The following is a 27,941-nucleotide window of genomic DNA, read 5'->3' as shown; positions in this document are numbered from 1 at the left end:
GCTTTCTATCTGCCAACCAGTTTTCTATCCATGTCAATGCCTTCCCCCCGATGCCCTGAGCTTTGATTTTACCCACCAATCTTCTATGTGGGACCTTATCAAATGCCTTCTGAAAATCGAGGTACACTACATCCACTGGATCTCCCCCATCTAACTTCCTGGTTACTTCCTCGAAAAACTCCAACAGATTAGTCAAGCATGATTTACCCTTGGTAAATCCATGCTGGCTCGGCCCAATCCTATCACTGCTATCTAGATATGCCACTATTTCATCCTTAATAATGGACTCTAGCATCTTTCCCACCACCGATGTCAGGCTGACAGGTCGATAGTTCTCTGTTTTCTCCCTCCCTCCTTTCTTAAAAAGTGGGATAACATTAGCCATTCTCCAATCCTCAGGAACTGATCCTGAATCTAAGGAACATTGGAAAATGATTACCAATACATCCGCAATTTCCAGGGCCACCTCCTTTAGTACCCTAGGGTGCAGACCATCTGGACCTGGGGATTTGTCAGCCTTCAGTCCCATCAGTCTTCTCATCACCGTTTCCTTCCGAATGTCAATCTGTTTCGTTTCCTCTGTTACCCTATGTCCTTGGCTCATCCATACATCTGGGAGATTGCTTGTGTCTTCCTTAGTGAAAACAGATCTAAAGTACTCATTAAATTCTTCTGCCATTTCTCTGTTTCCCATAACAATTTCACCCAATTCATTCTTCAAGGGCCCAACATTGTTCTTAACTATCTTCTTTCTCTTCACATACCTAAAAAAGCTTTTGCTATCTTCCTTTATATTCTTGGCTAGCTTGCGTTCGTACCTCATTTTTTCTCCCCGTATTGTCTTTTTAGTTAAGTTCTGTTGTTCCTTAAAGACTTCCCAATCATCTGTCCTCCCATTCACCTTAGCTCTGTCATATTTCCTTTTTTTTAATGCTATGCAGTCTCTGACTTCCTTTGTCAACCACTGAGGCCCCTTTCCCCCCTTTGAATCCTTCCTTCTCTGGGGGATGAACTGATTTTGCACCTTGTGCATTATTCCCAAGAATACCTGCCATTGCTGTTCCACTGTCTTTTCTGCTAGGCTATCCGTCCAGTCAACTTTGGCCAGCTCCTCCCTCATGGCTCCATAGTTTCCCCTGTTCGTCTGCAACACTGACACCTCCGAGCTGCCCTTATCCTTCTCAAATTGCAGATAAAAGCTTATCATATTGTGATCACTACCTCCTATTGGCTCCTTTACTGCGAGATCGCTTATCAAATCCTGTTCATTACATAACACTAAATCCAGAATAGTCTTGTCCCTGGTCAGCTCTCGTACAAGCTGTTCCAAGAATGCATCCCGTAGGCACTCCCTATCCTGTGGTCCAGCACCAACCTGATTCTCCCAGTTCACCTGCATGTTGAAATCCTCCATAACTACTGCGACATTACCTTTGCCACATGCCAATGTTAACTCCCTATTCAACTTGCACCCAATATCCATGCTACTGTTTGGTGGCCTGTAGACAACACCCATTTGGGTCCTTTTGCCCTTACTGTTCCTCAGTTCTATCCACACAGACTCTACTTCTCCTGACCCTATGTCCCCCCTTGCAAAGGACTGAATCTCATTCCTCACCAACAGGGCCACCCCACCCCCTCTGCCCACATTTCTGTCCCTACGATAGCACGTATACCCTTGTACATTCATTTCCCAGGTCTAATCTCCCTGCAGCCATGTCTCCGTTATCCCAACAACATCATAGTTACCCATTTGCACCTGGGCTTCAAGCTCATCCGTTTTATTCCTGACACTTCGTGCATTCAAATATAGAATTTTTAGCCCATTTCTCCTCTCTCTGTTTGAATCGCTGCCTATTGTGCTTAACCCAGCTCCCCGAACTCCCATCGGGCTATACACCCCTAGAATTTTGTTGTCCTTCCTACATTTACTTATTCTTTCAACACATTTAACTCCATGTTCCGTCAGACCATCCCTCTGTACACGAGTCCTCCTTATCACTTGTTCCGCCCCACCTTCCTCTACTACACACTTAATATTCCGGAACTGTGTAGTCCCCACCTGTCCTTTATTCTTCCTCTCGCTATCCTCTCTCACATTCTGGATCCCCGCCCCCTGCAAATTTAGTTTAAACCCCCCCCCCCCCCACAAGAAGCTCTAGCAAACTCCCCTGCAAGAATGTTAGTACCGCTCCAGTTCAGGTGTAAACCGTCCCTTCGGAACAGATCCCACCTTCCCTGGAACAAGGCCCAATTATCTACAAACCTGAAGCCCTCCCTCCTGCACCATCCTCTCAGCCACGTATTAATCTTTATAATCCTCCTGTTCCTTGCCTCACTCGCACTCGGTGCGTTAAACAGGTTCAGAGGCGGCGCTCATCTGTCTGCGCTCCAGGCCGGTGGCAACAACACTTCCCGCCAGTCAGTTACCTGAGACCAACCACTGATCCCTGGCGCAAGGGTATCACTGCGTTCAGGCGACTGATGCGTTCAAGTTCAACAGTGGGTGTGACAGGGAATGAGGAAAGGTGGAGCTGACTCATATCGTTTCCTCGCGGCCCGGTGGTTGGGGACCACTGAAGTGCGTGGCGGGGGAGCTACACCCATCTGCACTGGGCAGAAAGAATGGAACTAAAACCCTGCAACCCGGAAACAATTTCTCAACAGCATCTGTGTATTTATTTTTCATTTTTTTGGGGCAGTAAAATCTCAAAGATCGACCAGTCGATTGTGATCGACAGGTTGGTGACCAGTAATCTAGGACTTTGCAACCTGCACTGCACTTTCTCTGTACCGTAATACAGGTACCTCATGGTACACCTGTTATCATTTTAACTTGTGCTACCTCACTGCGCCAATGTAAACGAATATGTGTGTTTGCACAAGTTTTTTTTTCATTACTTCGGTACAAGTACACTAATAATAACAAAATTCTCCCAATTCTGGTCCCTCTGATATCCCAGACAGACCATTCCAATTCTTGAGTCTGGAACTCCTTAAAAATTCTCTGCCTCGTTTTCCATGTTTAAGATTTTCCTAAAAGCCGAAACTGGATCTCAGTATTTTAGATAATACTGCACTTACAGGTTATACAAGCTGCACTATTTACTATCTGTTGCTATGAATATGAGCAGTATTTCATCAGAAAGTAAAAATCCCCAGAAGAAGGTCATGCAATTGTATTGTTTATTGTGTTTTGTTGTGTTCCCTTTTATTGCGGGAATGTTGCATCAGTAACAGAAAAGTGATCGACAGCAAACATGTACCATGTCTCAAACACTGATTGGATAATATCTTGATTGGCGTGGTAATTCCGTCGCCTATTGAATGACAGACATGTCAATTTTGTGCCCATCTCCCGACCTTGAACAGCCATTGGTAACTAAATGCCCCGCCCTTTTACCTGTGCCTCTATAAAGTTTGTACGCCATGATCATTTCGTTACAATCCTGCCCACTGGAATGATGAGAAGTAAATATGAGTTTGAGGCCTGGAGAACAGCCCGATTGAAGCTGACGAAGCGGCGGGACGCTGCCACAAGGCCGGAAGTAGCTACGCGCCAGGGTCGGTGTTTGCAAACAGTGCCTGGGGTGCCTTGAAACAGCCGCTCGCAGCGCCTCGGTGAGGGGAGCCTTGAAACGGCGACAGGCTCGGCCTGGTGGGGAGAGACTTGAAACGATTGTCTGAGGAGTCCGCCGGAGAGGGGAGGGGGTGCCTCGAAACAGCTGGCTGAAGGCGCCAGGCTTTTGTACCGGCTGACTTTTATTCACTTTAAGAAAGCCTTAAAGAGCTTTTTTTTTAGCCCCGCCTCCTCCCGAGTGGGCCCCCGCATCAATGGCGGCGCCGGCTGTGGCGGCCGAGGCCGGGCCCGGCGCCGGGGAGCTGCCGAGTATCTTTGCCCCTGAGCAGGATGGCGAGCTGGACCAGGATGTCAACGGTGAGCTGGAGCCCGACCTGGCGTCCAAGGTAAAGGCGGGGGGAGAGAGAGTGTGTGTGTGTGTATATGTGTATATATATATATATAATATAGGGGGAGGGGTGTAGATTTTCTGACAGGGAGGCTGGGCAAACCAATATCATCACCGCCAAGTGTGCAACGTTGCAGGCCTCACTCACAGTGAGCGAAATCGGATGCCGAGGGGTCTCCTCAATAAAAGCCTCCCCGGTCTACTGATTCAAACCACTATGCATGTTCGGCCGGTGTCAGCATCCGCTGTAACACTCCCCTTCAAATACAAGAGCTAGTATACTTGTTGATCATTTATGTACCTGGACCACAGCCTATCTCCCCCACCTCTCCCTTTGTACTTGTGTCCTTGGGTTTGTTAGTTGTTGCTCTGCATGGTTTCAGAGACAAACCCGATCGCAAGATGCTGCAGCAGCGTCTGTGGAGGGAAATGGTCAGTAGGTAATTCCCTTCACAGATGCTGACTTCCTCCTGTATTCTTGTTTGTTACGTGATTCTGAAAAACCGTTTGGAGTTCCCGGTGTAGCAAGTTAGTCCCTAAAGGTTGTAATTAATAGGAAATTTGAGCATGGGAGTATCGATTTACTACAATCCAATTTGGATGGTGTCATTCTCTGTAGTTAAATGAACTAGGGTTTATTCTCCAGAATTCCTGTTAATGGGCGAATTTTCAAGCTGGTAAGGGGTACTGAGATTAGATGGGGATAAATTATTTCAAATGATAGTTTTGGATAAATCTTGAAAAGGTTTTTCAGTGGTAAAATTAAGAAATATTTCTACAAGCAAAATTTGACATACATACAGCACAGAGTAAGCTGTTCTGATACTTTGAGCCATGCCGTCCAGCAATCCCCAATTTAATTGTAGCCTCATCACAGGACAGTTTACAATGGCCAATTCACCTAACAGTCTTCACAGTCTTCGGACTGTGGGAGGAAACCCACGTGGTCACTGGGTCACTAAGAACGTACCAACTCTTACAGGCGGCGGTGGGAGTTGAACCCGGGTTGCTGGTGCTGTAAAGCTTTGTGCTAACCACACTGCCATAGTGCTGCTCGAGTGCACTGACTGGTCAATTCATTTTAGTTTAAATTTATTGACAAGGTACCTGTATGTCACCATATATAGTCCTGAGATGCATTTTCTTGTAGGCATTTACAGTAGAACAAATAAATGTGATCGACCAGTGGAAAAATGATATGCAGACCGACAAACAACTAATGTGCAAAAGTTCAAACACGAGGAAAGTTCTGAGTTTTTGATTAAATAACAGTACTGAGTGACGGGGGGGGGGGGGGTGGTGTCTAGGGTTGCATTACATATCAGTGGTAAACCCTTCCATATTTTCTTGGAGTGTTGGAAAGGCTACTGCCTCTACCAGTTCTCAAGTTGAACCCATACCCTGTTCTTTCCACATTCCTGTCAACTCCAGCCAGGGACGGCACAGTAGCATAGTGGTTAGCACACCGCTTTACACTGTCAGCAACCCAGGTTCAATTCCCATTGCTGTCTGTAAGGAGTTTTGTATGTTCTCATCCTAATTGCGTAGGTTTCCTCCCACAGTCTAAAGACATGCCGGTTGGTAGGTTAATTGGTCATTGTAAATTGTCCTGTGATTAGACTATGGTTCGGTTGAGGGTTGCTGGGTGGAGTGGCTCAAAGGGCTTGTTCTACGCTGTCTCAATAAATGTTACTGTTCATTTTCATGATTTCCTGTACTTAGATCTATTTCCTCAGTCCCATCTCTGAACTGATCCCACAACACACAGTAAACACAACAATTAACTCATTTTCATGTTCTCAATATTTATTGCTATTTTACTTTTTTTCTATTTGCACAGTTTTGTATTTTGCACACTGGTGTTTGCCTTGGTGCAGTCTTTCATCAATTCTAATATGTTTTAATAGTAGAAATATAATAGTATGCCTGTAAGAAAATGAATCTCAGGGTTGTATATGGTGACATATATGTACTTTGATAATAAACTAACTTTGAACTTCAGAGTGGCTAATTAACCTTACAACCCGTGCATCTTGGGATGTGAGAGGAAAAGTGATGTACCTTGGGGAAACCCACAGTCACTAAGAGAATGTGCTACTCGATGCATACTGCAGCAGAGACGGAGATCGAACCTGGATGACTGGAGCTGTGAGACAGAAACTACTGACAATGCCACTGGGCTATCCTTGAGTCTGTGGCTGAATGGACTCCTGTTGCAAAATTCCACACTGACTTCATTTGCAGCTCACTCCAAGGGTTAAACACAAAGTACATTGCAGATGCTGGGGTCAAATCAACACGTACAAACAAGCTGGATGAACTCAGCAGGTCGGGCAGCATCCGTTGAAGCGAGCAGTCAACGTTTCAGGCCAAGACCAATTAGTCCTGAAGAAGGATCTCGGCCTGAAACGTTGACTGCTCATTTCAATGGATGCTGCCTGACCTGCTGAGTTCATCCAGCTTGTTTGTACGTATCACTCCAAGCGGTTATGCTGCTGCTGTGTGCATTGGTTTATAGTGGACCCAAGCTGAATCCAGTGTGATATCATCACCTGCTACTGGGTCAGTGAGGGAAAGGTTTCACCCTTGCTCCATTTCACACATCTAATTGACACAGTGCTTGCATTATATACCACAAGTCCTATTCGATGCATTTTTAAATGAAGCAGAGCATCCCAGTTTGCAACCAAACTTGGAGTTGGTGTAATTAAAACTACAACTTCTCAGTATTTCCAGATAACTCCAAACACTGTTTCCTCTAAGCTGCACTGGTGCATGGCCGTGCAATAACAGAAGGTTTTCTTTGCGGCCGAGAAGCTGGAGTAACGACAGGCGAGGAAAAAGTTACAAAACGTGAAAGATTTTTTATACTGCATTTAATTATACCTTTCAATTAATAAATAAAATCAAGCGTATGTGATCTTTCAATTTTCGTTCTAAGTGTTCATAGTATGCATATTACAAAGAAAAGTTTAAAGGTCGTGAAAAACAATTTCTTGCTCCAAACAATGGTTTGCACAGATATATAGGTATATAAAAAAAAAATTGGAGGTAACCTTGACGCCAAAGTATTTGTACGGTAAATTTTTAGCACTGTTAAAACATTTGAAACGACTTTACAGAATGATTGTCTTGTTAATGGTTCACCACATGAGATGACAAGTGGCCAAAATCTTGGGTCTTGGCGGATGTCTTTGTGGAGGAGTGATATAGAGAAGTTTTAAGGGAAGGAAATATAGAACCTGGGGCCTTGGCAAAGTTGGAAATGTTGGAATAATACATTCAGACATGATGTAAATGCTGATGTTAGAGGAACATGATGGGTAAGGTCAGGGGTGAGGAAGGATATGGATTTAGAATCGCAAGTTAAGTGCTCTGCTGGACCAATAGAGGTTAGCAACTAAAAAGATAATTGGTGGGGGTGAGGGTGAGATTGAGGATAAGGGCAATAAAATGTTTTCTGTTCTCTCTACTAATCACTGCTCTTTTCCCACATAGTATTGAATCCGTGGAATTCTCTGCCCATGGAAGCATCATTATATTTGAGAGACAATTAGATTTTTTTTTGTATAGCAAGGGAATTAACACTTATGGGGAAAAGGCAGATAGGTAGAGCTGATTCCAGGGCCAGATCAGCGATGGAATGGTGGAGAAGGCTCAACAGACCAGATGGCTTATGCCTGTTTCTGACGTTCAAAGTTTTCACTACCTTGCTTCAGGGAATTTCCCTTGACCATCCCTTTGTCTCCAGGGTAGCCTGTTTCCACTCCTGGTCCAAGGAAACTGAGGCCATTGTGGTAACTAGGCCGTTTCTGCTACTGGGAAGGTGGGGGTCCATTTGACTGAGGGGGAGTGGGCAGTGTCCATTTTGAGTGGCTGTAGACATACAAGTTAATGGACATGTTGATTTTCTGAGTCCTGACGAAGGGTCTCGGCCCAAAATGTTGACTGCTCGTTTCAACAGATGCTGCCCGACCTGCTGAGTTCCTCCATCTTGTTTGTACGTGTTGATTTTCCAAGGTTTGATGTATGAACATTCCTGGAGTTTTAATTTCTACCCTCATTGTAATTCCCAGTAATTGTCTTGCTATGATGGAATTTAGGAGAACATGCTTCTGTCAGACTCTGATATATTTTTAAGACTTTATTATTTATTTTTGTTATACAACCAAAGGAGCCCACTCACTAAACCCAGCCAAGTGTATATTAAAACCTTGGTGTTGGGGATGTTGGCATGGGTGAGGACATTGATGTTGCTTCACTTGACCTGCAATATTTTGCAGAGACAATAGATCTCTGGTTTTTCAGGATGGCTGTCCTTGTATCCTTGTGGAAACAGACTGTTTGGAATAGACTGTTTTCAGAACAACAATACAATCAATTCCATCATTCCTGCTATAAAATCTTCAGACACTTGTTTCAATAAGATCATAATTTTTTTAAAAACTTGAGTATAGGCTTGGTCAACTTGGTTGTTACGCATGAGAAGACCCATTAATTTTCTGCACTGTATCCAAAACAAGTGTGTTCTTTCTTTAGTGCAGGGGTTCCTAACTTGCAGTCCACGGACCCCGCAGTTAATCGTAGGGATCTATGACATAAAAAAAGTTGGGAACCCCTGCTTCAGTGTATACTTTAAAAGAGACCCAAATTATGTGCAGTAATTCAGTGAAGCCTTGCCAAATGTCTCTAAAGGTAACTTTAGAATGAGTTGGATTAACTGCAAAGTTCAAATAAAAATAATATATCTGTGTAATTGTATGTGGAAGGTAGAAGTGGACTGAAACCTAAAAACATACATGCTAACTGCCAATTACAGGAGAATGAGTCAAACAGGTACAATAACTATAATAGGCCGAACGCAGAGTGTTGAAATAAAAACAAGATAAATTGTGACTAATATTTTATAAAGTATGCTCTGAGGTGGAAAGTGAAATTGAAACTAGTTTAACAGAAACTCCAGGAAAAATCTTGGCATTTAAATAGTGTGCTTTGTTGTTATAGTGTTTCACAGAGAGCAAAATGTTTTGTGCAGTCATTGTGTGCACAAACCTGATATCCCACTATTGATTAAACAGGAATCCCAGATCTATGTGCTCTAATCTCTTCAATAAAAAGAAATACCAGTTTAACAATTTGGATTTAATCCTTTATTTGAAATGCCAACTGACTTGTGTATTTAGATAGATAGATAGATACTTTATTCATCCCCATGGGGAAATTCTAGGGCTTTCCACTTCTGCCTCTGATTTCCAGCATTTGCAGATTTGACATTCTTTTCTCTGTTAGTGGGTTCACATTTCTGAATTCAGATTTAGTTTTCTTGAACATTCCATGTGACATCAAAGTGTGCCTCTTAAGTAACTATCAAGTGCTCCTTGTAAGTGGACACGCAAAAGAAAGCCCATTAACACTACTTGGGACAATTAAGTGTCTCTTGGGTAAGCACATAGATGAAAGAAAAATGGAGGGCTATGGGGGAGGAAATGGTTAAAGGGTTGGCACAACATCGTGGGATGAAGGGCCAGTACTGTGCTGTACTATTCTACGTTCTGTTCAAAGCTAAGTGTGGTTGAAACTGAAGCTCTGTAAATTTAAATCTAGTAAAACGGTTTCACTTTTGATTTGCTTTAATCAATTGGAGGCAGATACAGTAGGGTCTTTTAAGAGACTCCTGGATAGGTACATGGAGCTTAGAAAAATAGAGGGCTATGGGTAACCCTAGGTAATTTCTAAAGTACATGTTTGGCACAGCATTGTGGGCCGAAGGGCCTGTATTGTGCTGTAGGTTTTCTATGTTTCTAATTGATTTGTGTAATTTTGCAGTCACTTTCTTTTGTTTTCTTCTTCTTGTCTAGTTTGTGTTGGTGAGCCCAAGTTCGGAGCAGTATGACTGTTTGTTGAAGCAGCTGAGAGAGCGGATGGATGAGGGGTGTGGGGAAACCATCTATGTGATCGGCCAAGGCTCGGGTAAAGTTTTCCTATTCTGATACTACCGTGCATTTTATGCCTTCAGTTTCAATGTATTCATTCAATTCCCTTCTAACCCTCAGATGGCAGATAGAACATCACTGGTGCTGTCAGATAGTGATATCCTTACCTTTCCAGTATTGGACAGCACGCTTGTCTTTTCTGGGCAGTGGTGATAATCATTGTGCATGCAGACCATTTCCTTTAGTTATCATTCTGTTTTCTGATCCAGTCAGTAGAGTACCTGCCCACCTACTGCCCGATACATTGCCGGCATTTAGGGCAGCAATGAAGGTCCTCCATTTCTGGTGGTGTTCAGCGGTTTCTTCATTGTGTTGGTAGCTCAGTTTTCTCTACTGTCAGTCATGCAAGACCCAAGTGGAGACTCAGGAATACTATCACACACAGATGTAGAAGGATTCTTTATTGAGGTTTCTGTCAGGTTTGTTTTACTAGTCAGGGTTGTTAACCCTGAGCTGAACCCGGACAACCATGGGTGACCTTATGAAGAGCCAAAGCCATAGCTGTCTGGGTCATTAAGGCAGGCAAACCTCCAAACTAAAACAGGTTTGTCCTCTTTTGGAGGAAATAGATAGAATAATGGAAAGTTAGATGAGATGAATGTGTGGCTGAGGGGTGGCTCTGAGGAATAGGGGCACTTGGACATTTCTGGGGCCCTATAAAGGAGGGATGGTTTGCACTTAAATTAATATCAGACCAACATCCAAGTGGGGAAGTTTACTCGCTGTTTTGTAGAAGGCTGCAACCAATTTGGAAGAGGAAAGGGGATGAGAGCAGATGCTCAGATCGGAGGTAAAAGAGATAAAGATTATCTTTATTGTCACACGTACATCGAAGCACAATGAAATGCACCTCTTTGTGTCAGAAGATTGTGCTGGGGGCAGCCAGCAAGTGTTGCTGCACTTCCTATGCCAATATAGTGTGCACACACAGCACTTTAATCTGATCCTATTATCTTTGGAATGTAGGAGAAAAACCAGGAGTACCTGGAGGGAAGTCACATGGAGAATGTACAAACTCTCACAGACAGTGGCAGGAATTCAACCCTCGTTGTTGATTGCTGGCTCTGTAAAGTGTTGGCTGAGCACTACTCTGCATAATAGATAGTAAGTTCACTAGGCATTGCAGAAGGAATAGCCTACCCCCCTTGCCCTTCACCTGGTTTCACCTATCACTTGCCAGCTCCTACACCTTCTCCTTCCCCACTTTCTTATTTTTTCTTCTTCCCCTCCCCCCACCCCCACTTATTGCTTCCTCCCCCTTCATTTCCATTCCCGATGAAGGATCTCAGCCTAATAAGTTAACTGTTTGGTCCTCTCCATTGATGCTGCCTGACCTGCTGAGTTCCTCTAGCAATGTGTGTGTGTATTGCAGAAGGAATAGATGAACATGAGGGGAATGGAAAGCTAAATTGCATCTATATTAATGCAAAGAGTCTAATTAGGTTGATTAATTTGAAATTTTAATTAACAACTGAGACTACAGTATCATTGGCATCACTGGGTCTTCAGAATCCCAAAGCAGGAAATTTCAAGCAACAAAAAGGGTAATATGGCATTGCACCATTGGTCAAGAAATGTACATTTAATAGACTCTTTATTAGGTGCACCAGTACACTCTTTATTGCAAACATCTAATCAGCCAATCATGTGGCAGCAGCTCAATGCAGACATGGTCAAGAGGTTCAGTTGTTGTTCAGACCAAACATTAGACTGGGAAAGAAATGGACTCTAAGTGACTTTGACTGTGGAATGATTGATGGTCGCAATCGGGATGGATTGAGTATCTCGAACTGCTGATGTCCTGGGATTTTCACCCACAACAGTTTCTAAAACTTACAGGGAATGATGCAAAAAGAAAGAAAAATCCAGTGAGCATCAAATCTGTAGGCCTTGTAATGGGATGGGTTAGAGGAGAATGACCAAGTTGGTTCAGTATGACAGACAGTAACTCAGATAATCACGTGTTACAGCAGTGGTGTGCAGAAGAGTATCTCTGAATGCACAACCTGTTGAACCTTGAAGTGGATGGGCTAAATCAGCAGAAGACCACACTGGGTTCTATTCCTGTACCTAATAAAGGTGCCACTGAGTGTATTACCTCAGCATTGAGGGAGGATATCCTAGAAACCTATCAATTATGAAAATGTCAGGAATATCTCTGGCAGACAGGATTAAGGTAAATCTGGAGGTGTTTTATAAGATCACTTTGAAGACAGAAAGTAACCAGGGGAGAGTTGGGCTCATCAATGATGATGGAGAATCTGTATGTGGAGTCAAAATAGATAGGTGAAGGTTCTCAGCCAAAAATGTTAACGGTTTATTTTTCTCCTTGGATGCTGCCTGAGCTGCTGAGTTCCTCCACACACACAAAATGTTGTTGCTTGGGATTTCCAGCTTCTGCAGAATCTTGTATTTGATTTGTAGTTCTTTCTGAGATTTTACTACTACACTGGCCACAAGTGAAGTATCAGTTGGCTGGAGATGCTAACTATGCTTCCTTGCCTGTTTCCGCCTCCCACCCACCCGATCAAAAAGCAAAGAAAAAAAGCCTTTCAATTACGGACCTGTGAGTCTAACATCGGTATTGGGGAAGTTATCAAGAGGCAGGTTTAATGATTATTTGAAAAAACAGACTAATTAGAGCAAGGGTTCCCAACCTTTTTTTTTAATGTCATGGACCCCTACCATTAACTGAGAGGCTAGAGTGCTAATACGGCATTGTCAAAGGCAGATTTTATCTGACCAATTTGATTGATTTTTTTTTGACGACTTGAGTGTATTGATGAGGACAGTGCAGTAAATGTAGTCTGTGTCTTTGTCAATAAGTCCTTTGACAAAATCCCACAAGGGTCACTTTTTTAGAAAAAAGGTAAAGCCTCAGGGCAAGTCTAGATCCAAAATTGGCTTGGCTGTAGGGGATTGAGTGTAGGCTGTAGGTGCTGGAGCTGTTTTTGTAAATAGATGCCTATGACTAAAGTTGTTTCACAGGGATTAGTGAATGGGAATCAGGTTAATTATCACTGACAATTGTGAAATTTGTTTTGCAGGAGCAGCACACTGCAAGACAAGAGGTTGTCTTGTTGCAGTAACAAATGTAGAAAGAGAAAGTCATGCAAAATGAGAACAAGATGTGAGGTAGTGTTCAAGGACCTTTCAGAAATTTGGCAGAAGTGAAGTAGCTGTTCATAAAACCATGGTGTGTCTTCAGGTGTTTGTAACTCCTCCTATGGTAGCAACAAGAAGAGGGCATGTCCTGGGCGGTGGACAAACCTTTGCTGTTTGTAATATAAGACCATAAGACGTAGGAGCAGAATTAGGCCATCTGACCCATCATGTCTGCTCTGCCATTCAATCACGGCTGATCTTTTTTTTCTATCTCCTCCTCAACTTTAGTTCCTCGCCATAACCTTTGATGCCATGTCCAATCAAGAACCTATCAATCTCTGCCTTAAATACACCCAACGACCTGGCCTCCACAGCTGCATGTGGCAACAAATTTCACAAATTCACCACCCTTTGGCTAAAGAAATTTCTCTGCAAATCAGTTTTGAGAGGGCACCCCTCTATCCTGAGGCCGTGCCCTCTTGTCCTAGACTCTTTCACCATGGGAAACGTCCTTTCTACATCGACTCTGTCTAGGCCTTTCAACATTTGAAAAGTTTTCAATGAGATTTCCCCCCCCCCCCCCTCCCATCCTTCTGAATTCCAACAAGTACAGACCCAGAGCCATCAAACACTCCTCGTATGATAACTCTTTCATTCCTGGAATCATCCACGTGAACCTCTCCTGGACCCTCTCCAATGCCAGCACATCTCTTCTAAGATGAGGGGCCCAAAGCTGTTCACAGTACTCAAGGTGAGGCCTTACCAGTGCCTTATAAAGCCCCAGCATCACATTCCTGCTCTTGTATTCTAGACCACTTGAAATGAATGCTAAAATGGCATTCTCCTTCCTCACCACTGACTCAACCTGCAAGTTAACCTTCAGGGTGTTTTTGCACAATGTCTCCCAAGTCTCTCTGCATCTCAGATTCCTGGATTTTCTCCCCATTTAGAGAATAGTCCACACATTTATTTTTACTACCAAAGTACATGACCTTGCATTTTCCAACATTGTATTTCATTTGCCTCTTTCTTGCCCATTCTCCTAATCTGTCCAAGTACTTCTGCATCTTACCTGTTTCTTCAACACCACCTGCCCCTCCATCAATCTTCGTATCATCTGCAAACTTGGAAACAAAGCCATCAATTCCATCATCTACATCATTGAATGATTGAAATAGGTGAGTGATTTGGATGTGAATCTATGTGGCATGATCAGTAAGTTCTAAGTACTAGAATGGGTGTAGTGATTGACCATGTGGAGTGAAGTTGTAGATATTGATGCTTTGGTGAAATAGAATGAGAGATGGCAGGTGGAGTTCAATATTGATAAATGTGAGGTGATGCATTTTCAGAGTACAAGTGAGGCTAAGACTATCAAAACAAGGATGTTCCTGAGGACACGCATGAGGAGCAAGTTCTTTAACCAGAGGGTGGTGTATTGTGGAATTCATTGCCAAAGATGTCTCTGGAGGCCAAGTCACTGGGTATATTTAAAGCAGAAGTTGATAGGTTCTTAGTTAGTAAAGGCATCAAAAATTGCAGTGAGGAGGCAGGAGGAGAATGGGGCTGTGAGGGATAATAAATCAGCCATGATGGAATGGCAGAGCAGACTTATTGGGCCAAATGGTCTAATTCTGCTCCTATGTCTTGTGGTCTTATAATTATATTAAATTCAGGTTCAATGATCCTTGAATATGGCAGTTGAGGATGAAAATGTGGTTAAGAAGGTATATGAGTTGCTGATCTTCATTGACTATAAGAGCAAGGTGGTTATGCTCAAACATTCCTCATGCTTCAGGTGAACTACTGGATGTGGCACTGATTGCCACTCTATAGAAAATATGTGGTAATACAGAGAGATTCAGCAGGATGTTGATCAGCATCCACCATTTTAGTTGTAAGGAGAGGCTAAGTCTGTTTTCCCAGAAGCAGAGGAAGGGACTGAGCTACGTAAAATTGAAGAGTATAGATAGGGTAGGCTTCAAGAATCTTTCCCCCTTTGTCAGAGGTGAATAAAACGAAAGATTTAAGTTGGGGATCCTGAAGAGAGTGGCAAGTGTCTCAAATGCACTGCTGGTGAGCGTGCCAGAAGCAGAGTTGCTGATGACTGCATACAAGAAGAGCCTAGGCATTGAAGACAATAAGCGAAGTGGTGGAAGATCAGATTAATATGGATAGGTCCCCACTGGTCAGCATTGATGTGATGGGCTGAATGGTCAGTTACCAGTGACTATGAATTTGACATTTATAATTTCTATGTCTTCTGATTCAGCTCTTGGGTTAAAATCTCTGGCCAGAAAACTGCAACAAGCACCCATCTTCAATTAATGTCACATGGCTGATCGCTATGTGGGTAAACTAAGCTCTACACTTTCATTTTTCCTTCATTCCTAATTTTAATTTTTTTTTATACGGCTGGAAGTGTGACTGGGTCATTTTTTTTTAGTTCCTTCTGGAAACAAAACCATACAATTACAGAAGGAAAATCAATGTACAGGGCAGTAAAGCAGCCCCGGCCTGCTCCATTTAATCCCTGGGTTCTCCTTCCAGATGGCAAGAACTACGGACTGAATGATGATGACATCGAAGCATCTGTGGCAACCGTTAAGAGTCTGTCTGAGCAGATCTACTCTGATCTGATCCTTCTACGTGAGCGCCAGGAGGCGGGTGGGAAAGTAGCTGACTACTTGGTGCGCAAACGAGTCGGGGAGAATGATTTTTTGGAGGTCAGGTAAGGAATTGAAGGCAAAACCTGATTTAAAAAAAAAGACAATGGAGACAATGGGAAGCTTAAAATATTCAGGTCAAGCTGTGTCTGTTGTTGGGGCGGAGTGCACATGAAATACCAACAATGCTTTTCATTTATGTTTATTGAGAGATACAGGCCCTTTTGGCTGAACAATCATGTGCTGAGCAATTATGCCCATGTGTCCAATTAACCTACAACCCCGTACATATTTTTGAAATACTGGAGCACCCAGCGGAAATCCACATGGGGAGATCCACAAGTCATGGGGAGAGCATACAAACTTCTTGCAGACAGCAGCAGTATTGAACGCTGGATGCAGGAGCTATAACAGTGTTTCACTAACTGTAGCTTTTGGGATTTAGGAAAAATTGCTGCTTATGTTTATTCCTCACTCGTACATTCTGGAAAAATCTGGATGACATTTGTCGTTCAGTTCATTTGTTGCTGCTGCCTTGTGGATGCTTGGAAGATAATCTAGTTTTATCCCAGATATTGAGTGTCACTCAGCCAATTCAAATTACCTTTTCCACCCACCTCTTTCCCCTCCCCCCACCTTTTAATTCGGACATCTTTGCCCCTTCCCTTTCGGTCCTGAAGAAGGGTCTCGGCCTGTAATGTCGACTGTTTGCTCTTTTCCATAGATGCTGCTTGACCTGCTCTGTTCCTCCAGCATTTTGCCTGTTGCTTTGGATTTAAGCCGATTTTTCTCATGTTTAGCTTTATACCTTGCTCTGGAACATGTGAAAAGGTCCATGCTAATGGTTGAAAGTTAACCAATTAAGTTTTAAGTGTTTGTTACCATTTTAAACCTGGGATTTTTCAGTGCAGATGATGAGAAACAAGGCATTCATGCATTTCTACTGCACTTTCTAGACACTCCAAAGCACTTCATGGCCAGTGAAGTCCTTTTAAGTGCAGTCACTGTTGTAGGAAATCTGGCAGTTGTCCAGGAAATGATCAGTTATTTTTATTTGTGTAATGTTGGTTGAGGGCTTGACATCTGCCACTACACCAAGGAGAGCTCCCCTACTGCTTTATAAAATCTTGTCTACCTGGATAAACAATTGAACACAGAGCATTACCTCAGCTGTAGCACTCCCTGTAGCCCCGGTGTATAGTATTCCCATTTCTGAAATAAATCTACCCACGACCAATTAAGTCCCGTGCTATCCACTGTTGATGGACAAACCGAAATGTAAAGCAGCTTACGGACTGCTCGGGTAGGAAAGCAAATTCTGATTTTTTTTTGTTGGAAATTTTAACAAAAAATACAAGACTATAAATACTCAGCAGAACAAGTAGCACTTGCGGAGAGAGAAAAATAGAATTAAAATTTTGGATTTGCAATCTATTGTTAGACTAACTTTGGCACTCATTTTTGATTTCGGCACACCTTGCGGCCTGCAGTTATTAGAATTGTTTACTTTCTTTCCTCAGGGTGGCAGTGGTTGGGAACGTGGATGCTGGTAAGAGCACATTATTAGGTGTCTTAACGCATGGTGAGCTCGACAACGGACGAGGATTTGCACGTCAGAAGCTTTTCCGGCACAAGCATGAGGTTGAATCTGGGAGGACGAGCAGTGTCGGCAACGACATTCTGGGCTTTGACAGCACTGGCGACGTGGTGAACAAGCCAGACAGCCACGGCGGAGGGCTGGATTGGACAAAAATCTGTGAGAAATCCAGCAAAGTTATCACCTTCATTGATCTAGCAGGACACGAAAAATACCTGAAGACGACTGTGTTTGGAATGACAGGGCACTTACCAGACTTTTGCATGCTAATGGTAAGAGTTTGGAACCAGGCTAGTTTTCATGCAGGGCCTTGATGTCTCAAACAACTTCACAACCAACAGTGCGCTCTGTGAAATGCTAGTCATTGTTACTTAGGCAAGCCAGGAGCTAATTTTGCACAAATGGGTTCCAAAGACTTTTTAGTTGTATTGGTGAAAGGGTAAAGATTGTTTCGAAGTTGAGAGAATTTGTAATCAAAACAATGGCAATTTTCACATCTATCTAAAAGATGATATTTGTTGTGACACATCTAAAATGTACTCAGTACTGCACTGGATTGTGTTGATTATATACACTCATGGGCCACTTTATTATGTACCTACTGTACCTAATGAAGAGGCCACTTGAGTGTATGTTCGTGATCTTCTGCTGCTGTAGCCCATCCACTGAAAGGTTTGACGTAATGTGTGTTCAGAGATGACTCTTCTGCACACCACAGTTATAATGTGTAATTATTTGAACTCCTTCCTGTCAGCTTGAACCAGTGTGGCCATTGTGCCCTGACCTCTCATTAACGAGGCGTTTTCTCCCATAGAACTGCCCCTGCTTTTGTTTCTTGCACCATTCTCTGTACTATCTAGAGACTGTACCAACAATCCTTCCATGGTTAATGTCACTTAGATCACATTTCTTCCCCATTCTGATATTGGGTCTGAACAACTGAACCTCTTGACCATGTTGGCACGCTTTATGTATTGAGTTGCTGCCACGTGATTGGCTGATTAGATACTTGCATTAATGAGTTGGTGTACCTAATAAAGTGGCCACTGGGTGCATATATTCAAAGGTGTTGATGGGGGAATTGAAGCTTAACTTTGAGATGATAGTGAAATTGTAGTTAGTAAAGGGAACTTCTGCTAAAGTTTTGAACTTGTGATTTTCATTACTTCTCTGCCCAGAGACTGACAGGAGCGAGTTTACCATGTTGGCACTGGTTTACTATGCTCAGATTTTTACTTGGTAAACGTTGGCCACTAGGTAAGAATGGGAAAATCATGGGATAGTGGTCTGTGGGCAAATAACACCTCAGCTTGGTCCCATTTTTGTCTGATTCTAGACAGGCACATTTCAAAAGGTTAGGCACCATTGCTAACCATATGCACCCTAGCAATAAATGTGCTGATGTGAAGAAGGGAGGCGAATATGTCCACCGTTCCTGCGAAGGTAGCAAGACGGGGTTGACGGGCTTTTTTTTGTTAAAAAGTATGAGATATAATTTTATGCTCTGTGTCTCAGTACCACACACAAAATGTTGGAGGAACTCAGTAGGTCAGGCAGCATCTATGGAAATGAGTAAACAGTCGACATTTTGAACTGAGACCCTTCAGGACTGGAAGGCAAGGGGGAAGATGCCAAGAGGAAAAGGTGTGAGGAAGGGAAGGAGGGCTAGCCAGAAGGTGATAAGTGAAGCCAGGAGTGGGCGAGGGAGGTGGTGGGGGTTGAATTAAGCTGGGAGGTGTTGGGTGGAAAAGGTGGAGAAGAAGGAATATGATAGGAGAGGGACCATTGGGGGGGGGGGGAGGGAAGGAGGAGCAGCAGGGGGAGGTGATCAGCAAGTGAGAAGAAGAGGTAAGAGGCCTGAGTGGAGATTAGAAGGGTGAGGTGAAAAATTACCAGAGTGAGAAATGGATATTCATGCCATCAGGTTGGCGGCTACCTAGACAGGATATAAGATGTTGCTCCTTCAAGGAGATGTTGCTCCTGAGAGTTGCCTCATTGTGGAAAAAGAAGAGGCCATGGGCGGATATGTCGGAATGGGAGTAGAAATTAAAATGTTTTTTTTGTGGATGGAATGGAGGTGCTCGAAAAAGCAGTCCCCCAATTTATGTTGGGTCTCACAATGCAGAAGAGACCACATTGGGAGCACCGGATGGCCCCAATAGATTTGCAGGTGAAATGCCTCACCGAGGAGGACTTTGGAGCACTGAATGGAGGTGAGAGAGGGAGTGAATGGGCCGGTGTGGCACTACTTTTGCTGCCAGGGTTATGTACTGGATGGGAGATCAGTGGGGAGGGTCAAAGGGACAAGGAAATCATAGAGCAATCCCTGCGGAAACTGGTGGATGGGAGAACGCGGGGAGGTAAAGATGTGTTAGGATCTTTTTGAAGATGGAGAATGATATGTTGGATGCAACGGCTCATGGGGTTGTAGGTGAGGGCAAGAGGAGCTCTATTCCTGTTAAGGTGCCGAGAAGGTGGGGTGACTGCGGATGACCAGGAAATGAGAGCAGCATCGATGGTGGAGGAAAGAAAACCACATTCTTTGAAGGAGAACTTCTCTGATATCCTTCAAAGCATCAGAATGCCCTCCTTCTTCAGATAGAATACACGAGCAGGAAGATTATTAGAAATATAAAGAAACATTAGTTAGTATTGGGTACACTTTATTCCAGCAGAGAATGAAGAAAATATTTATTAGTATGTCATTAGGGGCTGGAAAAAAATTACAGTCATGAGCAAGATTGGAGCGAAAGAGGTTGAGAGTTTCTGGAGATTTACATAATTTGAGGACCCTGATTTCCTTAGCAGCGTGTAAAAGCATGTGGTTTTGTTACTGAAACACCCTGATAAACCGTGACTTCGGTGTTTATACAATAATCCTCTGACTGCACATTTGCAGACAGAACCCTTTCTTCAAGATAAGTTAGGATTATGAGGGAAAAGAGGTTGAGGTTTCTCATTACATTCAAAAAGTACTTGGGTGTGCACTTGACAGCAAGTCCACAGACCCATTGATGGAAGGTGGGATTAGGATAGTTAGTTCTTTCAAAAATAATTCTTCAAGAATTCCATAATTTGTCTTCTGTTGAGATTGGTAACAATGTTTAGGCAAAGGTTGTCCTGAAGAGAGGGGCTTTGCAGGCAGGTGTGCAGTTGGAAAGCTATTGTGTAAACACTGTCATATTTTGGGAGGTCTAGACAATGTTATATTGTGAGATGGCTTTTCACCTAATTTCCAGTGTTGAGCCTTCCTCCTCTGAGTGTACACAGTGAGTCACACAAAATAAACCACTGAGTTTTTACCTGGCCTCTGTACCAACTTGTGCATGAAGTAAGCATCGGGCAAGTGATTAGAACCTGTTGTACCTGATGGGCAAAACTCGGATTGTAACCACAGATAACAACCAAATGCAAATAGATTTTCAGAATATAGCATAATGTGAAACTAAGTTTGAGGCTTGTTCAAAGTTGAGACCTTCTAGAAGTGATTGGTTAGTGCCGGAGGATGGGAGGTGACCTGAGGATGAGAGGTGTATAAGATGATGAGAGGCATTGATCGTGTGGATAGTCAGAGGCTCTTTCCCAGGGCTGAAATGGATACCACAAGAGGACACAGGTTTTAAGGTGTTGGGGAGTAGGTACAGAGGAGATGTCAGGGTTAAGTTTTTTTACTCAGAGCGGTGAGTGCATGGAATGGGCTGTCGGCAACGGTGGTGGAGGCGGATATGATAGGGTCTTTTAAGAGACTTTTGGATAGGTACATGGAGCTTAGAAAAATAGAGGGCTATGGGTAAGCCTAGTAATTTCTAAGGTAGGGACATGTTCGGCACAACTTTGTGGGCCAAAAGGCCTGTATTGTGCTGTAGGTTTTCTATGTTTCTAAATTTAATTTTATAAATGAAGCAGCTCTGGAGAGGGCATGTGCTATCATGAGAGGCTGGATAAACTTGGGTTTTCTCGGGAGAGGTGGAGGATGAGGGGAGATCTGATAGATGTTTACATTATGAGAGGCATAGACTGAGTAGAGAGGAGTATCTGTTTCCCAGTGCTGAAATATTAATACCAGTGGGCATGTATTGAAGGTGAGAGGGTGGTAGTTTCAAAGGGAATGTGAGGGGCAAGTTTTTTTTTCACTCAGTGGTGGATGCCTAGAATGTGCTGCCTGGTAGAGGCAAATACATTAGAGCAGTGGTTCTCAACGTGGGGCATATGCCCCACGGGGGGTAATTTGATTTTTAAGGGGGGCAATTCGAGAATGAGTTATTAACAGTGAATTTTTTCTAGTAAGTCTGTGTGAGTATGAGTGTGTGTGCGAGTTAATACATATGTGTATATACAGTATGCATACATAAAAATACTTGTGTGTATGTACATGTGTAATTGCGTCTGTACTGTATATATAGTGTATCACCATCATTACAACCATCAAATGGCTTTCATAATTAAATTAATGAATTGACTGATGTAGGAAGGAACGAATGAACAAGTCCAAACGCGTAAGAAACTCGTACGAGGTCGCGCCAATGCTGCTTTTTGCAGTAGCTTTCGGTTCTTGGTGGTGTGAAGGTGTGTACATTGCGTCATCTCTTTTAAACGGTGTATCTCTCTTTGTATGCTGTAGAAACGAATCGGCATTGTTTTATTTATTTATTATTATTATTTTAATATCACTTAATGTTCTTTTTTAAAAAATAATTTCTTAGTAATTTCTTCCTCAGAACTTTAACAGTCCTTTGGTTCTTTTATTTTTCTCTTTCATGAATGCCATGTTCTTTGGAAGCTTGTTTAAACCAAGTTAATGGTCTTTTAGGCTTCCTCCAGGTGAATAGGAGTTCACTTTTTGAATAATAAGAATTGTATATCACCACAGGGGGCATCAGGATTTTAGAGGTGATTAGGTGGGGCATGGCCAAAAAAAGGTTGGGAACCACTGCATTAGAGGCTTTTCAGAAATGTTTAGATAGGCACATGGATGTAAGGAAGAAGGGATATGGACACTGTAGGTAGGAGGAATTAGTGTATGGAGGGTTTAGCTGGGTGTGATCTTTTCCTATGCTCTACTGTACTGTTATATGTTCTATGGTAAAGTTTAATTAGGGCTGCACTTTGGAGGACCAACTGTAAGACGGGGGTTCAGTTCCCACCACTAAGGAGTTAGTGCGGTCTCGCCATGTCCACATAGATTTCCTCTGGGTGCTCTGGTTCCCCCCCCCCCCATTCCAAAGATGTGTGGGTTAGGGTCAGTGAGTTCTGGGCAGTATGTTGGCATCAAAAGCATGGCAACACTCGCAGCTGCCCTCGCACATTCCTTGTTGCGTAAAATCAAACAAATGCATTTCACTGCATGTTTTGACATGCATGTGGCATATAAAGCTAATCTTAAAAATTTTAAATGTTAAAACAAACTGATTTTGTAACTGTAGTTTTGTTTCAAAAAAAAACTTGCATGTTCGCAAGTCTCCATTTGGCTTGGTGGCACAGCTAATGGCTGCTGCCTGTGTTCTTGTGACCCACATTCAGTCCTGATGTAACAGAGGGGTCAAATTTCCTTCCTGGCCCCCAAAATGTATACGTGAGTAGGTCTCTGTAAATTGCCTCTTGTGTGTAGGTGAGTGGTAAAATCTGAGGGGTAAGGTTGATGGGAATATAGGGATGATAAAATGTGTTCAGGTAGGAATGATGTCAAAATAGATGGTTGGGATGAACTTGTGGGCCTGTTTCCTGGCAGTACATCAGAGCTCTGAAATCTGCTGTTCTACTTGTCCTGGCCATTGTTTCAGCAAACCCTTAATGTTGTTGAACATTCTTTGAAATGATTCAGCAAGTCACTCTGGTTGTGGGCAATTAACGAGGTGCGATCATTGCTAGCCTTCTCAGCATTGCTCATGCTCTCCTGAAATAGAGCAGAATTTAAAAACTGTAACGGCCGCTTTCAGAGAGAAAGATCAGCTCTGTTTGTCCCATACACATTGAAACATGCAGTGAAATGCATTCTTTGTGTCAAATCAGCGAGGATGGTGCTGGGCAGCCCACTGGTGTCACCACGGTATTTCCCTCTGATTGAAGTGCCAACTGTTTTTAGTGGACTGAAGTTGGGCGTGTTAGAGGTCAGAGAGGGTAAATTAGCTATTCCTTAAACTGCCAGTTACCTTGGCAAACTGAGAATGTAGACGATGAAAGGAGAAGATTTGAAACTTGCCGTTCAAGCTCCAACTTTGCAACTGTGGAGAAAGTGTCAGGAGCTCGAGTGGTAGGGAAGGAACTTCCAATTATCTTGTGCCACTTGATGTGTGCAAAGGGGAGTCGGGTCTTTGTACTGAAATCTTAACTGCTCCATTCTGACTGGGTATAATTTTATTTCTTGAAGGTTGGCAGCAATGCAGGAATTGTGGGCATGACAAAAGAGCATCTAGGGCTGGCACTGGCACTCAATGTTCCTGTCTTTGTTGTGGTGACTAAGATCGACATGTGCCCATCTAATATTTTGCAAGGTAAGAAGGGAGATTATCACTCTCTATTTGATTCATTTGTAAATAAACTGGCTTCTTATTTGCATCTTTCTGTGGTTGGTGTGCCTAAATAGGAGGCCACTGTTGTTAGTATGTATGTATGCCATCACTGTTTACTGTCCGAGCAGCCTCCTTTGGGTCTCAAAGGCTGTGCAAGATGGTGCTGGTGACCAACAGCGACAAAGTACGGGTAGCTCGCAAAACTCCTAGATATTCTAGTACAGGGATTCCCAACCTGGGGTCCACAGACCCCTCAGTTAATGGTAGGGATCCATGGCTGAAAGTTGGGAACCCCTGTTCTAGTTGATGTACTTCTGAATTACGATAGCTGCAGGCTACAGTCTGTAATTTCCCTTTAAGGGATGTACATTTTGAACCGACTTAACTGGCGCGTTTGCATTCTCCCGGGGGTTTCAGTGAACCAGACTCACGAGAGCCAGGACAACCATTGCTGGGGGTGGATGCTTTGTCAAGGCCTGATAGCAGAAGAGGAACCTGTTACTCCATTACTCAAGCAAGATTAAAATTGTTGAGGCCCGAGAGATAGATAGATAGATACTTTATTCATCCCCATGGGGAAATTCAACTTTTTTCCAATGTCCCATATTACAGAGTGGAAAACAAAACAGATTTTCAGCGCATTTACCCTGTGTTTGACCCGTCGGGTGGGAGGTGCAGGAGTCTTGGTCCTACGCCGCCAGGTTCAGGAGCATTTGTTGCCCTGCGACTGTTGGGCTTGTGGGTGGGCTTCATTCACCTCAGCGCTGAACTGGCTCTGCAGTTGTAGGCTCACTTTTGTAGATTCTGCAGTTTATGTTCCATGTGTTTTGTTAACTTTTACTACTTGCATATTGGATTTGTGGCAGTCTTTGTATTTTCATAAATTTGAGTACATCACTTTCATGTGACTTGACAAAGGTGGTCAATGTGGGGGCTTGGGGCTTGAATTGGTATTAGAATTTTTCAATTACTTTCCCATTCTTTGGAAAATACTTCCATCTGTAAACTTGTTTCCGAGTTGTACAAAACTGCTTCATAGTTCCCAATGTGTTATTACAGACAGAATCATTGCTCAAACATTCTGTTTCAGATAGGTGGTTCTGCTTTAATATGGAAGTTACATTTCTAAGAAACCTTGCATCATGGAAATCATGTTACTAAAACTAGAGGTTCAAAATCAATGTTATTTCTATTACAGGCTTTAAAATATTTAATAGTGATGTTTATTTTGTTAATGTTTAATTCTAAAGGCATTTAGAATGTGAGGTGTGGGGAGGTGAGAGTGTGTTATGTTACATTATGTAATAAAAGTATTGTTGCAGATTTGTCAGTAGAAGCAGTTTTTTTTTGTTGGTTTCCATTGGCTTCTCCAGTGAAACTAGCAGCCTGTTTGTAAAAGACAATGGCTTCTCTTTACTGTGGGGAGGTTACATGTAAACAGTTCATACCAAGATTTTTCTCCTTCTAAAACAGCTTTACTTTCTCTGCTTATCGGTTTCCAGAGTAACTGTAGTTCTGTAGTATGTATTAAGTATTCTTTAATATAATGTGATTGAAATAGTGTTATAATTTATTCAGTCTGCGTGATGCAAATAACAACTTGTCTGCTTGTACTCTTTTCCCTACCCCCACCTTCTTATTCTGGGATCTTCCCCTTCCTTTCCAGCTCTGAAGAAGGGTCTCAGCCTGAAACAAAACTGTTAACTCTTTTCCATAGATGCTGCCTGACTTGCTGAGTTCCTCTAGCACTTTGTGGGTGTGTTGCCATGGATTTTCAGTATCTGCAGACTTTCTTGTATCCACAGGATCTCTTGTGTTCATAATGTTGCCTGATTTGCCAATCTACGCAAAATCTAGAACTATCTGCATTTGGAAATGTTTGATAGTATCTACAGGCTGAATGATGGTCGGACAGTTGGCTGAGTGACATTGGTTCATTATAAATATTCCTGCATCACATTAACATCTGACAGGTGTGGCTGACTGGGTTTTTTGAGAAAATGGATATCGAGCTACTGTAAACAGGCATCATTAACCCATCCCGCCTGAGTTTAAGTACTCTGTTTCAGCTGCTGGCATTTATCGTGGAGTTAAGGCACTATGCACATTGATAGTAAAAGTTTTGGCAACAGTCTGACCTGTTAACAAACACAAGGTGCAATTTTTTTTAAAAAGTCTTCCCTAATCGTTCCTTTTTCATTGGAAGGGGAGGTTAAAACTTGCAGGAAACATGCATATAATTTACTTGGATGATCAAAGACCAAATGACTGGTCATATTTTGTTTCTTCAATGTTGTTTTTAACATGCAATTTGAATCTATCTCAGCCCATTTGGTACTGAGATGAAAGAAAAATCTTCATTATTGAATTCAGTGACTGCTATACTAAGCTTCTATGTCTAGTTGAAACCTAATTCTTATATCTCATTGAGGTCAGCCAGGATAATTTTGTGTGGTAAATCTGTGCTTCATCCCTCCCCTTCCTGGTTTCACCTATCACCTTGTGCTTCTCCCTCCGTTCCTCCCAACTTTTAACTCTACCCTCATCTTTTTTTCTCCAGTCCTGCTGAAGCGCCTCTGCCCAAAATGTTGACTGTACTCATTTTCCATAGACCCTGCCTGGCTTGCTGAGTTCTTCTAGTGTGTCACTTAAATTGTATTTCTTCCCCATTCTGATGTTTGGTCTGAACAGCAACTGAATGTCTTGACCATGTCTGCATGTTTTTATGCATTGAGTTGTTGCCACATAGGTGTACCTAATAAAGTGGCCACTGAGTTTGTCTGTCTTATTTTATGTAATATTGTTGTATATTATAGGGCCATAAGATATAGAGCAGAATTAAATCACTTGGCCCAACAAGTCTGCTCTGCCATTTCATCACGTCAGATCCATTTCCCTCTCAGCCCCAATCTCCTGCCTTCATGCCCTGACTAATCAAGAATCTATCAACCTCAACTTAAATACACCTGGCCTCCACAGCTGGCTGTGGCAATAAATTCTAGAGAAATTCCTCCTCACCTCCTTTCTAAATATTCTGAGGGTGTGTCCTCTGGTCTTGGACTCCACCATTGTTCTCTGGTATTAGACTCCTCCACCATTGGAAGCATCCTCTACATCCACTTGTGTATACAGGTAGTCCCCGAGTTATGAACGTCCGACTTACGGACAACTCATACTTATGAACTGAAGAAGGAGAACGCCGTCTGCCATTTTAAGTCAGATGGCGACGCCGTCCGCCATTTTAAGTTGTTGCCGTTGACATTGTGTTGAGTGTTTAACTTCGTATTTGGCTTAAAATTTTCTTAGTAAGGTTCACCCTGACACCACCCCCCCCACCCCCGTTCCATTCGGCTAGTGGCGCAGTGGGATCAGCACCGGGTTGGAGAACAGAGGTTCCCAAATTCGATCTAGTGACAGACCACTCCCGTGCCGGGTTGATGTCGATCCAATGACTCCCGTACCATCTGTGCCGGGTTGATGTCGAGCTCACAACTTGACCTCGTTAAAAAAAACACTGCCACCTCCAGTTTAAATTCCCACGCAGAATATTGTGGCTGATCAAATACCCAAACCCAGCACAGCCCCCACTTGTCCCATTTAACCTGTCTCAGTGCGGTGGTCCTTAGGACCCAGCAGAGCTCGGGACCTGCCACCCGCAGTATTTCTGTTCCATTGACGGGAAGCGATCTCGATTGAAAATAAAGTGGAAATAATAAAGCGTTTGGAAAGAGGTGAAATGCCATCGGTCATTGGAAAAGTGTTAGGCTAGTCAGTCAACGATCGGAACAATTTTAAAAGATAAAGAATAAAGTGAGATTAATGGAACGTGAAAAGCCCTGCCCCGATGAAAGCTACAATTATTACTAAGCAACGCAGTGGTTTAATTATTGGAATACATACGCTTCTTAAGTGTTTTATATGCATAGAAAGGTAAAATATATACTATATAGTAAGACAAACGTTTGACTAACTGATGCTAAATGATACTGGATGTACTTGTTCCGACTTACATACAAATTCGACTTAAAGACGGACTCAGGAAAGGAACTCGTACATAACCCAGGGACTGTCTGTATATAAATTATATGTCCAGTTATGTAATT

The 27,941-nt window shown here is 42.9% G+C and overlaps 1 protein-coding gene across 2 annotated transcripts in view; it reads left to right on the top strand.

Annotated features, from left to right (window-relative positions):
• Window positions 1-3,570: 3,570 nt before the first annotated feature.
• The window catches only part of LOC140719445 (GTP-binding protein 1-like), a 40,568-nt gene continuing 16,197 nt past the window's right edge, over window positions 3,571-27,941 (top strand). For both annotated transcript variants that reach the window (XM_073034120.1, XM_073034119.1), the window contains exons 1-5: window positions 3,571-3,966; window positions 9,827-9,938; window positions 15,617-15,797; window positions 17,253-17,601; window positions 23,697-23,820. In XM_073034120.1, coding sequence (XP_072890221.1) covers window positions 3,835-3,966; window positions 9,827-9,938; window positions 15,617-15,797; window positions 17,253-17,601; window positions 23,697-23,820 — 898 coding nt within the window. In that variant the 5' untranslated portion in view covers window positions 3,571-3,834. The remainder of the gene's footprint in view (window positions 3,967-9,826; window positions 9,939-15,616; window positions 15,798-17,252; window positions 17,602-23,696; window positions 23,821-27,941) is intronic.

Source organism: Hemitrygon akajei, chromosome 31 (assembly GCF_048418815.1).
Source record: "Hemitrygon akajei chromosome 31, sHemAka1.3, whole genome shotgun sequence".
NCBI lineage: Eukaryota > Metazoa > Chordata > Chondrichthyes > Myliobatiformes > Dasyatidae > Hemitrygon > Hemitrygon akajei.
Note: the sequence above shows the minus strand (reverse complement) of the source record. Positions and strands in the feature narration are given on the sequence as shown.